General features: G+C 43.7%; 1 protein-coding gene across 1 annotated transcript in view; it reads left to right on the top strand.

Annotated features, from left to right (window-relative positions):
• The window catches only part of ZDHHC15 (zDHHC palmitoyltransferase 15), a 32,353-nt gene extending 28,582 nt beyond the window's left edge, over positions 1–3,771 (top strand). The window contains exons 11-12 of the mRNA XM_081847223.1: positions 202–285; positions 2,624–3,771. Coding sequence (XP_081703349.1) covers positions 202–245 — 44 coding nt within the window. The 3' untranslated portion in view covers positions 246–285; positions 2,624–3,771. The remainder of the gene's footprint in view (positions 1–201; positions 286–2,623) is intronic.
• The last annotated feature ends 9,240 nt before the right edge of the window (positions 3,772–13,011 follow it).

The following is a 13,011-nucleotide window of genomic DNA, read 5'->3' as shown; positions in this document are numbered from 1 at the left end:
GTAGTCATGGAAACCCATTCTTGGGTAGAGTAGTGCCAATAAACAAAGTGGTCTTAGATTGGAAATAAGGAGGGTAACCCCAGACTTGAATGACAGCATGCAATTACTTTTCACCGTAGTGGTGTTTTGCAACATTCACATTTCTGACGCTGTGTTTATTAATGTTTTATGTGGTGCAAATGTTTTTGTTTTACCAACTAGATTACAACCAAGGTTCTTCAATTTCTGTGGAAATGGAGACGTAATGTTTTTGAAAGGCTGTTGGTACAAAAATCACACTCCCAGGTAATCATCCTATCCTCAGGTTAACCCCCACCCCACCCATTGTACCAGCTCCTTTGATCAGTATTTATTTCATGCATGTACATTTGACCTGGATCTGTTGGGGGGGGGTGTTTGCACTGTTTGAGGTCCTCAGTCTGCCACTAACAGACCCAGAACCCTCCTCTTAGGATAGGATAGACATGAAAATAAGTTTTGATAAGAGTTTTGGTGGTTCAGATAAAGCTTGGTCAGTCAAAGTGAATTGATAGCACAGAAGGCCTTGTAGCCGGAGGTTCCTTCTGCTCTTAGGAAGGCTGCTTTACATCTTTCATTTGAGCAGGGGTGGCTAATTCTCAGTTTTGGGGGCCTGATCTGTTCCTCCAAGCAATTTTTCCTACCTTCCCAAGACCCCACCAATTTTGGCAGTGGCAAAAAGGGGAAGGGGAAAAGTAAAATGGGCACAGGACTGCGGTGGCCGTGTCCTGCACAGTGATGGGGATGGGGATGTGAATCACCTCCTCCGTGGACATCAGATTGATCTTGGACCAGTCAAGGAGAAGGGTCTGTGTGTGCACATGAGAGCCTGTGCGTGCCAGAGTGGATTCTTTTGACCGCAACCATTGCTAGCATGTGGCTCTACTAGAGGGTTGGGGAAGGGCCAGAAAAAATGTTACCTACCCCTGCACTGGAGCATTCTATGAAAAATATGCAGCAACATCCAAAGAGCTTGAGCCACATCTTGTGATGCATGAGAACTGCCACAGAACTTGTTGCAGTACTGTGTGAACTCCTGCATAAGTGTATGCTGGAACAGCTGGTGCTGGTGTTCTGTATCCACCCTGAGGAATAATTTCCTATATTTTTTCATCAGTTTATATGCTGGTCTGGAATAATAGTTAGGTTACAGAATAAATGTATGTATGTGAGCTTGAAGGAAACAAACCATCCAGCCTGACAGCAATGCTTAATGGCTATTGTTGATTGATTAGCCTGCTCTTGAGCAAGAACAACCCATGCCGACCAAATCATCTTTAAATGCCCCAAAGTTAAAAAGCTTATTTCTAACCTCCTTAATCCTGATTGATCATTTCAATAGGAACTGTGCAACTTTCAGTGGCTTTCCAGATAAACCAGTGGATTTCTCAACCCATAACCAGGACAGTTGTGTTCTTGGAAGTTATGGGGTAATGGTCTATTTTAGGAAACTGTGCCTCTAGTTGAAAGCATGCATTGACTCAACAGACAATTAAGATCTCATTTGGAAAACCTTCCAGCAAACTAAACTAGAAATCTTTTGCTTTAAAACTGGAGAAACTGAACAGTTGAGGATGTGTTACTTGTGAACGTCCTTTGGATGGTTTTATATAATAACTGCATTGTAACGTATATAAGAACACAGAGAAATTCTACTCAGTGTTGGGGTTTTTTTGTGTTTGCTTTTGTGGGCAGATGAAATACAACCTCTGATTTTCAGCATCATTTGCAGGAATGGCTTTTCTGTGATTCACTTTAGGAGGAGCCTTTTCCCGGCATGCCACAAGGATTCAGTGTTCCTGTCATCAGGCTGTGACAACCTAAAAGCAGCACTAGATAATAAAGAAAAAGTGTGGCTTATACCAAAGCCAGTAACTAAATGCCTGCTTGCCCCCTCTCCCTCCAGTATCATATAATAATTCTCAATGCATGATGGGATGCAGTTGCATCAAGGTCCCCGATCCCTGCCAGCAGAACTCAATGATGTAGGGAAGAGTTAGGGAAACAGATTGTGTCAGATGTTTGCTCAATGCTGTGGGTTGGGCACAGGAAGAAATGTGTCTTTTGACAGCAGCCAGATATTCCCTATGTCTTGTCTGTCTCTGTCCTAAAAGAAAAGCCATTTCACAAAGTCCTGCATGCTAAGGGGACACCTGGTTCCTGCCATATTCCTCTCCCCAACTAATTGTTTGGCTCTGCAGTACCAATCATAGAATTGTAGAGTTGGAAGGGACCACAAGGATCATCTAGTCCAACCCCCAGGAATCTTTTGCCCAATGTGGGTCTCAGACTCATGACCCTAGGAATAAGAGTCTCATGCTGTACTGACTATGTGCAATGAAGCTTTCCTCCCAATGTAGCTTAGAAGCTTTTGAGAAGCAATTTTCATTTGGGCTGTAATGGGGAAGAAAAGGGTTAAACTCCTCTCCCTGCCTGTCATGTTACTGATAATCCGTCCCTCATAGGCACAGCTACTATTTGCATTTTTTTAATGCAAAGGTGCATCTGGTGTCATACCTAGTTTTGAGGTTAAGAAGAGAGAGAAAATGCTTTCAACCAGACTCATCCTTATGCCTTTCTCTCTCTCCCCACCCCCTTTCCCCAGTGAATTTCAGCTTCCTTCTATGATGGACATTCATGGGGAACAAAAGGAAAGGAAGCACTTGGATTACCTGCAGAAGGGCCATCGTCTGATGCCAATCCTGGCTGTCTGAAATGGTTCTTCAGGATACTGGTCTGGTGATGGCTCCAAGGGTTCCTACTGATTATTGACTCTTGAGCAAGGGCAGCTTTGGCGGATTAAGGCCATTCAAGACCTTTTACTTTTTTATTTCTTACCCAGAATAAGTGAGAACTCTTTCTGCAAATGCATTTCCAAATGCCTTAATGGCAGTTATCTAAGACCCTGGATTTCACAATATTTTTCATTTTGCCAACTTACAAGAATGGCTCTGTAACAAGGAGTAGATGGCTGGTCAACTGGACTACTTGTACAAGTGCTTTCAAGCAGGAATCATGGTTGCCAAATCAGGTCTTATTGTTAGAAACCCTGGCAAGTATGCACTGCACGTTTAAGGCTGTACGTCTCCTTTCCCTGCCCACAATACCTCCTGTTACTTTTTGAAATCCTTTTCTTTGATTCTGTTAAGAATGTTGGCCCTTTTGGTCTAAGAAACACACCCTTTTTGGTGTGGTGTAAAAAAAAAAAGGGGCTTCAAGCACAATCCCTGTTGCAGATGCATACAATTTTAAAAGGATGTTTTCTTTTCTAAAATATTGGGCAGGATCCTGACACGGAACACCTCCCTTTGACCTGTGGCCCAGTACTCCTTGAAGTGGTCAGCCTGTGCCTGAACTGCGCCACTTCGGACTGTAGGGGGGACCCAACTCTGGTTCTCTCCAGATCTTTTGGACCATGACTCCCATCAGTCCCACCTAGCATTGGCCAATGAGTGTTGTGGTCCAAAACATCTGGAGGATTCCAGGTTGGTGAAGGCTTCTACGTCTCTCTCCACATAGAAAAGTGCCATGCTGGGGATCAGTTGTCTAGACTTCTTTATGTTAGAGGGAAACATTTTGCACAGAGAACCCTTCAATCATGTGAGGCTCCAGCAGGCACCACTCAGGCACAAACCAATATTGCTTATTTTTCAATACTTAGTAGAAAGAAGGGGAGTGGGGAATGATTATTTTTCAGTGAGCAAATGGGACTGAGACTCTTTGTTGAAAAAATAAAGCCAAGATATTTTTTTTTCATAACGTTTGACAGACGTGCTATTAGGTGTGCTGGATTGAGCTGACTGTCTTCCTTTTCTAATTATATCTGATATAAGAACCATTTTTAGTCTGAAGGTCCAGCCAACACAAGACATTTTCCTGAGACTTTGTTGCTGCATAAGTGGTGAAAATACAAGCATTGTTTGGGCGGGGGTGAGGACTGTGTGGTAGACGCAGGACATCCAAAGGATATCATGGTATACACTTTGAACTGGAGTCTCAAGCATGTGTACCACAGAGGAGTTTGCACAGCTCTCTCCCTCAAGAGCAAGGCATTATTTTTTACACATCCTTTCTAAGAAGCTGGGAAAAATACTTCACCATTTCTTAAGTGTTGTCTCAGTATTTCTTCCATTGTTCTTCCTTTTTCAATGGTCATGTTTACGGGATCTCACATTCCCCACTGCTCCAGAAGGTTAATGTGCAATTCCTCAACCTCGCCCCAAAAAGTGAAGACCAACACAGAAGATGACGTATACCTCAATCCCACTGAAATAATTTAAGCTTGTGTGTTTAAACCTTAATTGATTTCAACAGCTGTGCTTTTCACACAGCTCATAGTTAACCTACGCAATTCACCACCGTAAGGCGTAGCAACTGTAATTTAGACAAATGCATGGACAATAAGGCAAGCAGTAGCTACTGGTCATGATGGCAGTGTGCCACTTCCAGTATCAACGTCATCATGCCTCTGAATGCCAGGTGCTGGGAATCACAAGTGGGACAAGTACAGTTGTGCTTCTGTCCTGCTTGTAGGTTTTGCATAGGTACCTGATTGGCCATTGGGACAACAGGATGCTAGACTCGATGGGCCCTTTGGTCTGATCCAGCAGGGCTTTCTTATGGGCTCCCTTGGGGATGAAGGGCAGGGTATAAATACACATAAATAATATCCTTGTGTGTGGTTGGGGATAGATTGAATCACAACCCACATCCTGCATTGTAAGGTCACTGCCGAAAGCCAGGTCTGAATAGGGATAGGTGAGAATGTCACTTCCAGCTGGCCAAAAGCCTGGGCCCATCTTTCTCTTTTGTGTTCACAGCTATAGAATGCTTTGGTTTCTTGCCAGGGCTGGCAGTACAGGGCCAGGGCGCTAATGCTGCACTTACTACCTTCTTTTGGCAGACACTATCATACTGTTGTTCTAATTGTCATTTCTATTACTGTGCCAGATCCCTGGGGGCTGTATGTTCAGCTTGTAATAGCACAAATGGAATAACTGTAAATTATACTGCTAAACATTTTTTTTTTGGAGGGGGGAAGCTGTGCTTAATTTCATAATTTCCTAAATAAAACTTCCCATTATGAAGTAACCAAAAATAACCTAAGTTTATCTCTGAAAACACCTTAGCAACCTGTTTTTATTGCAATCAGGCTTCTTAAATGAACAATTTTTATTCTAAACAATCATCAGTTTAGAAGGGCTCTGGTCCAGAGAACCTTATAGAGGAAAAATATATGCTAATGCACAATCCAGAAATGCCTGGTGCCCACCAAACAGCTTAGACTATAACCCCCATCTACCCCTTTCAGGCACAGCAGTTACCGTCCAAAACATCTGGAAGACACCAAGTTGGGAAAGGCTGCAGCATAAATTTTGTGCACTCATGAACGCCAGGGATCTGATACCCAATTTACTAACAATGCAATATCTGTGTAATACTGCCAACATTATGCCTACAGATATAAACCCAAGTATAGAAAACTATTTAAAAATGTTTATGTAGCTTGTGTCCCTTGTCTTCTTAACCTTTTTTTCAAGGATCTGCGTTGAAGAGCATCTATACATGCTGAGTAAACAAAGAAACTTGCAAAATATTCCATCAGTTGTTATCACCTCTTCTAAGGAGCAGGTCATTGATGATTCTCTGGATGGCAGATGACAGGATGTTCTGCATGCCAAAACACCCTCCTGGTATATTCAAATCTGAACATATTATTGCATACTGTTGCTGCTTTAAGCAGGGGAGTTGTGGGCCGGGGGCTCAAGCCCCAGGCCTGTGTGATAGGCCTCTTGATTGCTGGCGCTTTTTAAACTTAATTTTATTTTTACTTTTCTTACAAGGCAGCTGAGCACACTGCAAAGTACACTGCTGGTGCCCCTTGAGTTCTTTTAGTAACTAGCATCACTCCTGACTTTCAAGCATTTCATTCAGGTTTTCCTACATTTTCACTGCAAACGGAGACCGATGTTAGCCCTAAGGACTAAGCAAATGTCCTGAAAAGGAGTGGGGGTGGCAGCATTTCCTTTCTTGCTGTAGGTCTGTGCTTTTGAACAAAGCAGGAAACACAAGAATGTTGTGCAGGGTGTAGAGGAAAATCCATTCCATTGTTGCTCCTTGAAGAGGCTGACATTGTGGCTTGTCCCTAGAGCGATGCTGTTTCTTTGTTGGGCTTGCTTGACACAGGGGACTTGTGGCTTACAGCTATCCTGTATAAATACTTCCAGTCTCTGAGGGAGTAAACATATGCTTTTGGATATTTTATGCATATCTGCGACAAATGCAAAATGTCTCAATGGCTGCTTGAATAATTTGATATCCAATTAAATGATGTGCTGTGCTAATAATAATGTCTAGATACATGATCAACCAACAGATAGCTTCTGTAGTTGCAGTCACTCAGGATGCAAGTCATTTAAACTACCCTAAAGCATTAAGTATTTTCATGGTAATGTTAAGCACTCCTTGTTTTCACTAATTTAAACAAAACAGAATAATCCAACCCTTCTTTTACCACCACCCCTTAATGTATTAATTCATTATTAGTATTAGGCCAAAATTATTTTTGGCCTCTGTGTACTGCAAAAAGTTGAGCTAGCATTATGTTGGAGATGCAAGATCTGTTCTTTGCCCTGTGTACAAATATATATATATATATATATATATATATATATATATATATATATATATATATATATATATATCCCCGAATGCAGTGTGGACGCAATGAGTAGGCTGTGTATGTGCTATTGTTCCATATCATAACATTCCAGTTTGAGGAACCTTCTGTATGACTGCTTGAACCATGAAGGATATGAGATGCAGTGTGGACACAGCCCAGAATTATTCTGGGCGTGAAACTGCAAACATGAAAAGGGAAGATTGAACAGGTGTGCAACATCCACTCAACTATCTTCCATAAAAAATGTTACACATACTTAACATTCCAGGTATTTCTCTGGTTAGCAAGCTTAAGGCATCACACTGGTGTCTACAAAAGTGGGATAGTAAATACTATTTAAAGATTATGGACTTTGCAAAACTTGGGACTTTTTGCAAGAACTGCTATGCTACAGTGGTTTATTTTGTAAATTAGGACACTACTGAGTCCTTGCTGTTAAATATTTATGGAGCAAAGAACAGTAACTTTGGGAGAGAACACAGGCTGATCAATAGTGTACTGCCTGATGATGTAACAGGTATTTATTGCCCAGAATCATAGGGCATTGTCAGATGTGGCATAATCTGAAAGCACAATTTTGGTGCACATTACAATACCAGGAACACTAATTTTTTGTATAGAATACAGTCTTTTGAAATTACTTGTATTGATTTTATTTAGGTGCAGTACCTTGTTGGGGAAGACATTTTTGGGAGAAAATGCTGATGTGGGAATGGTGTACTTCATCAGCAAAATGGTTGTGCTTACCAATAACAAAGTTTTACTTACATAAGAGCATACTGTCAATCACTATGCTTCCCTTAAGTGACTTGTTAATTTTTTAGGATACACTCTGCATTTAATTTTATGGATTTCTAAAACACTAGATTCTAGTTTAATCCAAAGAATTGAAGTGGGTGACAACAGGCTTCATATTAAGGGGATGGAAAGTAGCAGGGTCCTACATGCCCATTTAGTACTGCATTCATTTATCCAGAAAAAAACAAACAGAAGACCTGCAATGAGTATTCTTCCAACCAAGAGAGATCCTCAGCAGTTTGCATGTACATGTACCTGATGTTAATCAACTGGAGAGCTCAGTATACCTGCAAAATATCTTGCTGTGCCTGCCACAGTTCAAGTAACCAAGGCATTTGTGCTACCATGTTTTGTACTGTTTTACCTTTGAAGTGGCAGCTTACTGCTTGGTCCTTTTCCTGACCAGGTGTCTTGCCTTTTTCACAGAATTTTTTTGGTACCACTTTTCTGGTAACCACTGAATCAAGCTTCATTCTAACTATCTGTATTGGTCATATTGCAATTGCTTTTGTGTTCCACAAAATTATGTGTAATTAAGGCGTAATTATTTCATTGATTGTATTTTCAAAAAGGTACCATTTCACCATCTTGTTTTACACTAGGGAGCATAAGAAATGGACTTCTGTTAGGTTTCACAGAATAGAACTGTTTCCCCTCCAAACCTCCATGTAATCATCTTTGTACAAATTCCAAATTCAGCTTTTTGATTACTGCAGGTTTTATTTTGTTGACCCTTTTGAATGTTTTGACTTCATTATCTCAGGTTTGTTCATTAAAAAATGTGTATGTTCATGCTTTGTTGCAGCCTTAAGCATGGAAATGTTTTACAATAAAACATATTTTATAGAATGAAGTTTAAAGACTTTATTTCAAATATTTTAAAATTCTATTAAGAAGTCTGTATCTACTGCATTCAAACTCCACCAAGAAGAGTTGCAAGAATGGTACCATTTATGTATCAGTGCTTTTTTGTAGACTTCAGCTTGGTGTTTTCCAGTTATCTCAAGGCACTTTCAACTCCTATAATTTTGTCTAAGGGCACTGACATGGAAGCCCAGCATTCTGAAACAGTTGCCCTTTTGAGTACTGAGATAGAAAGAGTATGCAGTTAAAATTTACAAGTGTCAATGAATAATTGGACAGTTTAACATTTACACATGCCAAAAAATTTTTAAATAACCTCCAGCTTGCTTATTCTACTACCAATCATCAAGACACGTTGCCCTTAAATAACACCAAGTGCAAAGACCATTTCACATGGACTGGCTCAGCCAGACTCAATCAAGTATCCTTTTGAAACATGGTGCTTGGCTTTATGAAGCTATGGGTTTTCCCCATCTTGGCAATGGAGTAGTTGTGACAGTACTGATTAGTCACCACTGAGCATAACCACTATCTAGCAACTGAAGACTAATTGTTAAGGATATAAGAGTTATTGCCAATAGAAATATTCTTAATTCATATACGGATCAATCCTTAGGACCAACCCTCAGGCAGAAATAGCACAGTAAAAGTATAAAAGGCTTGCAGTCTACACTACTAATGAAAGCAGGGGTGCAGCATTTCAGTTTCCCTATGAGCTTGAAAATATACAGGAATGATGTACAACAACTGTGCTCACCAGCCTGGTGCCCTCTTTATGTCGTTAATTCCCATCAGCCCCCAGCCCACCATGGCCACAGGCCAGGAGCAAAGGGAGTTGGGAGTCCACAACTAATAGGGGGCACCACCACTGTAATAATAATAATAATTAAAAATAAATAAATAAATAAATAAATAAATAAATAATATTTATACCCTGCCCATCTGCTGGGTTTCCCCAGCCACTATCTTGAGTGAATATATCAATTCTACTGATCTCTTTAAATGAAGAACATTTGCTTTGGGGTAGCAAATCTTGATTGTTGATATATAAGAAATCCTGGTCCCGTCCCGTCCCCCCCACCAACTCACCAGGGAGTGAAGAGGGACAGTAGCCTTCCCCTGCTCCCAATGGTGAGGAGCATTTAATATGCTGTACTGGTCATGGGCATGGAAAAGGTGGTGCTTTGGCTTCCTGGGGAAGGACCCTGTGAGTGGACCCAAGTGAAGACGTCCCTTTTCAGGTTTGCTCTCAGAGTTTAAAAAGGGAGGCCCCACAACCCTTTACCCTCTCGAGGCTGCTCGATCACCGGATCCATGCCCTAGCCTAGGCCTAGGCCTAACCTATTCGCTGTAAACCATTATGATTGTTCTGCATTCCTTTTCTTGTGATACAAAATAAAATAAATAATAATAATTTATTACCTCACTCATCTGGCTGGGTTTCCAGAGCCACTCTGGGTCTGTTAAACATTAAAAGCTTCCCTAAACAGGGCTGCCTTCAGATGTCTTCTAAACGTCTGGTAGTTGTTCTTCTCTTTGACATTTGGTGGGAGGGCGTTCTACAGGGCAGGTGCCACCAGCGAGAAGGCCCTCTGCCTGGTTCCCTGTAACTTGGCTTCTCGCAATGAGGGAACTGCCAGAAGGCCTTCGGCACTGGACCTCAGTGTCCGAGCAGAACAATGGAGGTGGAGACGCTCCTTCAGGTATACTGGACCAAGGCCGTTTAGGGCTTTAAAGGTCAGCACCAGCACTTTGAATTGTGTTCAGAAACGTACTGGGAGCCAATGTAGATCTTTCAAGACTGGTGTTATGTGGTCTTGGTGGCTGCTCCCAGTCACCAGTCTAGCTACCACATTCTGGATTAATTGCAGTTTCCGGGTCACCTTCAAAGGTAGCCCCACGTAGAGCGCATTGCTGTAGTCCAAGCGAGAGATAACTAGAGCATGCACCACTCGGGCAAGACAGTCCGTGGGCAGACAGGGTCTCAGCCAGCGTACCAGATGAAGCTGGTAGACAGATGCCCTGGGCACAAAATGGACCTGCGCCTCCATGGACAGCTGTGAGTCCAGAATGAATCCCAGGCTGTACACCGGGTAAGGGGCACAGATACCCCATTCAGGACCAGGGAGTCCCCCACACCTGCCCACCTCCTGTCCCCCCAAAACAGTACTTCTGTCTTGTCAGGATTCAACCTCAATCTGTTAGCCGCCATCCATCCTCCAACCACCTCCAGACACTCACACAGGACCTTCACCACCATCACTGGTTCTGATTTGAAAGAGGTAGAGCTGGGTATCATCCGCATACTGATGAAGACCCAGCTCAAACCCCCAATGATCTCTCCCAGCGGCTGCATGTAGATGTTGAAAAGCACAGGGGAGAGGACAGAACCCTGAGGCACCCACAAGTGAGAGCCCAGAGGTCTGAACACTCATCCCCCAACACCACTTTCTGAACATGGCCCAGGAGGAAAGAACAGAACCACTGTATAACAGTGCCCCCAGCTCCCAGCCCCTCTAGACGGTCCAGAAGGATGTTATGGTTGATGGTGTCAAAAGCCGCTGAGAGATCCAGCAGAACTAGGAAACAGCTCTCACCTTTGTCCCTAGTCCGCAGGAGATCATCAAACAGTGCGACCAAGGCTGTTTCAGTCCCATGAAGAGGCCTGAATCCCGACCGGAAGGGATCCAAATGGTCCGCTTCTTCCAGGCGTGGCTGGAGTTGTTCAGCAACCACTCGCTCAATCACCTTGCCCAAGAATGGAAGATTTGAGACTGGGCAATAGTTGGCCATATTGGCTGGGTCTAGAGATGTTTTTTTAAGAAGCGGTTTAATGAATGCCTCTTTCAGTGGGTCTGGGAAGGCTCCCTCACAGAGAGAAGCATTCACCACCCCACGAAACCCATTGCCCAGCCCTTCCCGGCTAGCTTTTATAAGCCAGGATGGGCAAGGATCAAGGAGACAGGTGGTTGGTTTCACTCGTCCAAGCAGCCTGTCCACATCCTCGGAGGTAACAGATTAGAATTGATCCCGTGCAACTTGACTAGACAGGACTCTAGCACTCTCCCGCCCCGGCCCTGCTCCCACGGTGGAGTCTACTTCTTCCCAAATCTGAGCGATTTTATCTGCAAAAAACTTTGCAAAATCATTGCAGGAGATCATGTGGCCCGTACTGGGCCCCGATATTGCAGGTGGTTCCGCTAAATTGTGAACCACCTGAAAAAGTCTCCTGCTACTGTTTTCTGCAGATGCAATAGAGGCGGTGAAGAAATTCTTCTTCGCCGTCGCTATCGCCACTTGGTAGGCTCGACGTTGAGCTCTAACCTGTGTCCGGTCAGATTCGGAATGAGTTATCCGCCACCAGCGCTCTAGCCGTCTCAATGATTGTTTCATTGCCTTCAGATCTGCGGAAAACCACGGGGCTGTCCGGGCTCCATGCAATCGGAGAGGGCGCTTCGGAGCCAAACAGTCAATAGCCCTGGTTAACTCCACATTCCAGCGGGCCACCAGGGAATCAGCTGAAAGGCCATCAACATGGGATAAAGCATCCCCTACCACTCTCTGGAAACCATTTGGATCCATTAAGTGGCGGGGGCGGACCATCCAAATTGGTCCCACCTCCCTGCAGAGGGGATGGGTCGCAGAGAAGTCCAGTTGCACCAGGAAGTGATCTGACCATGGCACTTCTTTCGTTTTGCTTTTACTTAGTGTCAGATCCCCAACATCCATAGAGGTAAACACCAGGTCCAAGGCATGTCCACGGCTATGGGTTGGGCCAGACTTATTCAGGGACAGCCCCATGGAGGCCATGCTTTCCACGAAGTCCCGAGCGGCCCTTTGTAAGGTCATGTCGGCATGGATGTTAAAATCCCCTAGGACGACCAAGCTAGGTGTCTCCAGGAGAACATCCGCCACGACCTGAAGCAGCTCGGGCAGGGAATCCTTGGTGCAGCGGGGAGGTCGGTACACCAAAAGGAATCCTGTACTGCCCCTATTGCCCAACTTCCAGAACATGCACTCAGAAAACTGGGTCTTCCTAATAGGACGCCTGGTGCAAACTAATGACCTCCTAAAAATAACTGCAACCCCCCCTCCCCGCCCACATGACCTGGGTTGCTGTGCGTAAGAGAAACCTGGTGGACAAGCAGCGGTACTGAAGGGATGAGTAACCTGTGGCATTCCAGATGTGACACAGACTACAATTCCATCATCACTGGCTACTGCCCTTGCTAGTTGGATTTAATGGGGGTTGGAGTCCAACAATTCATTCAGGATCCATTCCCCACCCCCCACTTCACAGGCTGTAACTGGAAGAAGCTGCTTTGGATACAGAGCAGTTATCTTCCTTTTCAAATGTGCTGTTTGCAAGAGAACTCTGTGCAAAGCCACCCACATAAGCTGCTCTGCACATACTACACAATCCTTCCAAGGGCTTGTGCAAGCCTGAGCTGGCAAATATGAGCAGTGTATTGTATTGCACACATCACTCTCTGGACTGTGACTGGTTTCTGTTAACCACATCTTCGTAACAAGCTCATAAGTGCAATACGGTTTAAGAATATTACCTGGAGCCGTTGTCTGCAAAGCATCAAGACTTCCGAAAAATTCCAACTGTGCTTATAAGCACTGAAAAATTAAATAGGCTATGG

This window comes from Podarcis erhardii, assembly GCF_964252035.2.
Source record: "Podarcis erhardii genome assembly, chromosome: Z".
In the NCBI taxonomy this organism is placed as follows: Eukaryota; Metazoa; Chordata; class Lepidosauria; order Squamata; family Lacertidae; genus Podarcis; species Podarcis erhardii.
The sequence above is the reverse complement of the archived record's forward strand: the minus strand, read 5'-3'. Positions and strand labels throughout refer to the sequence as shown.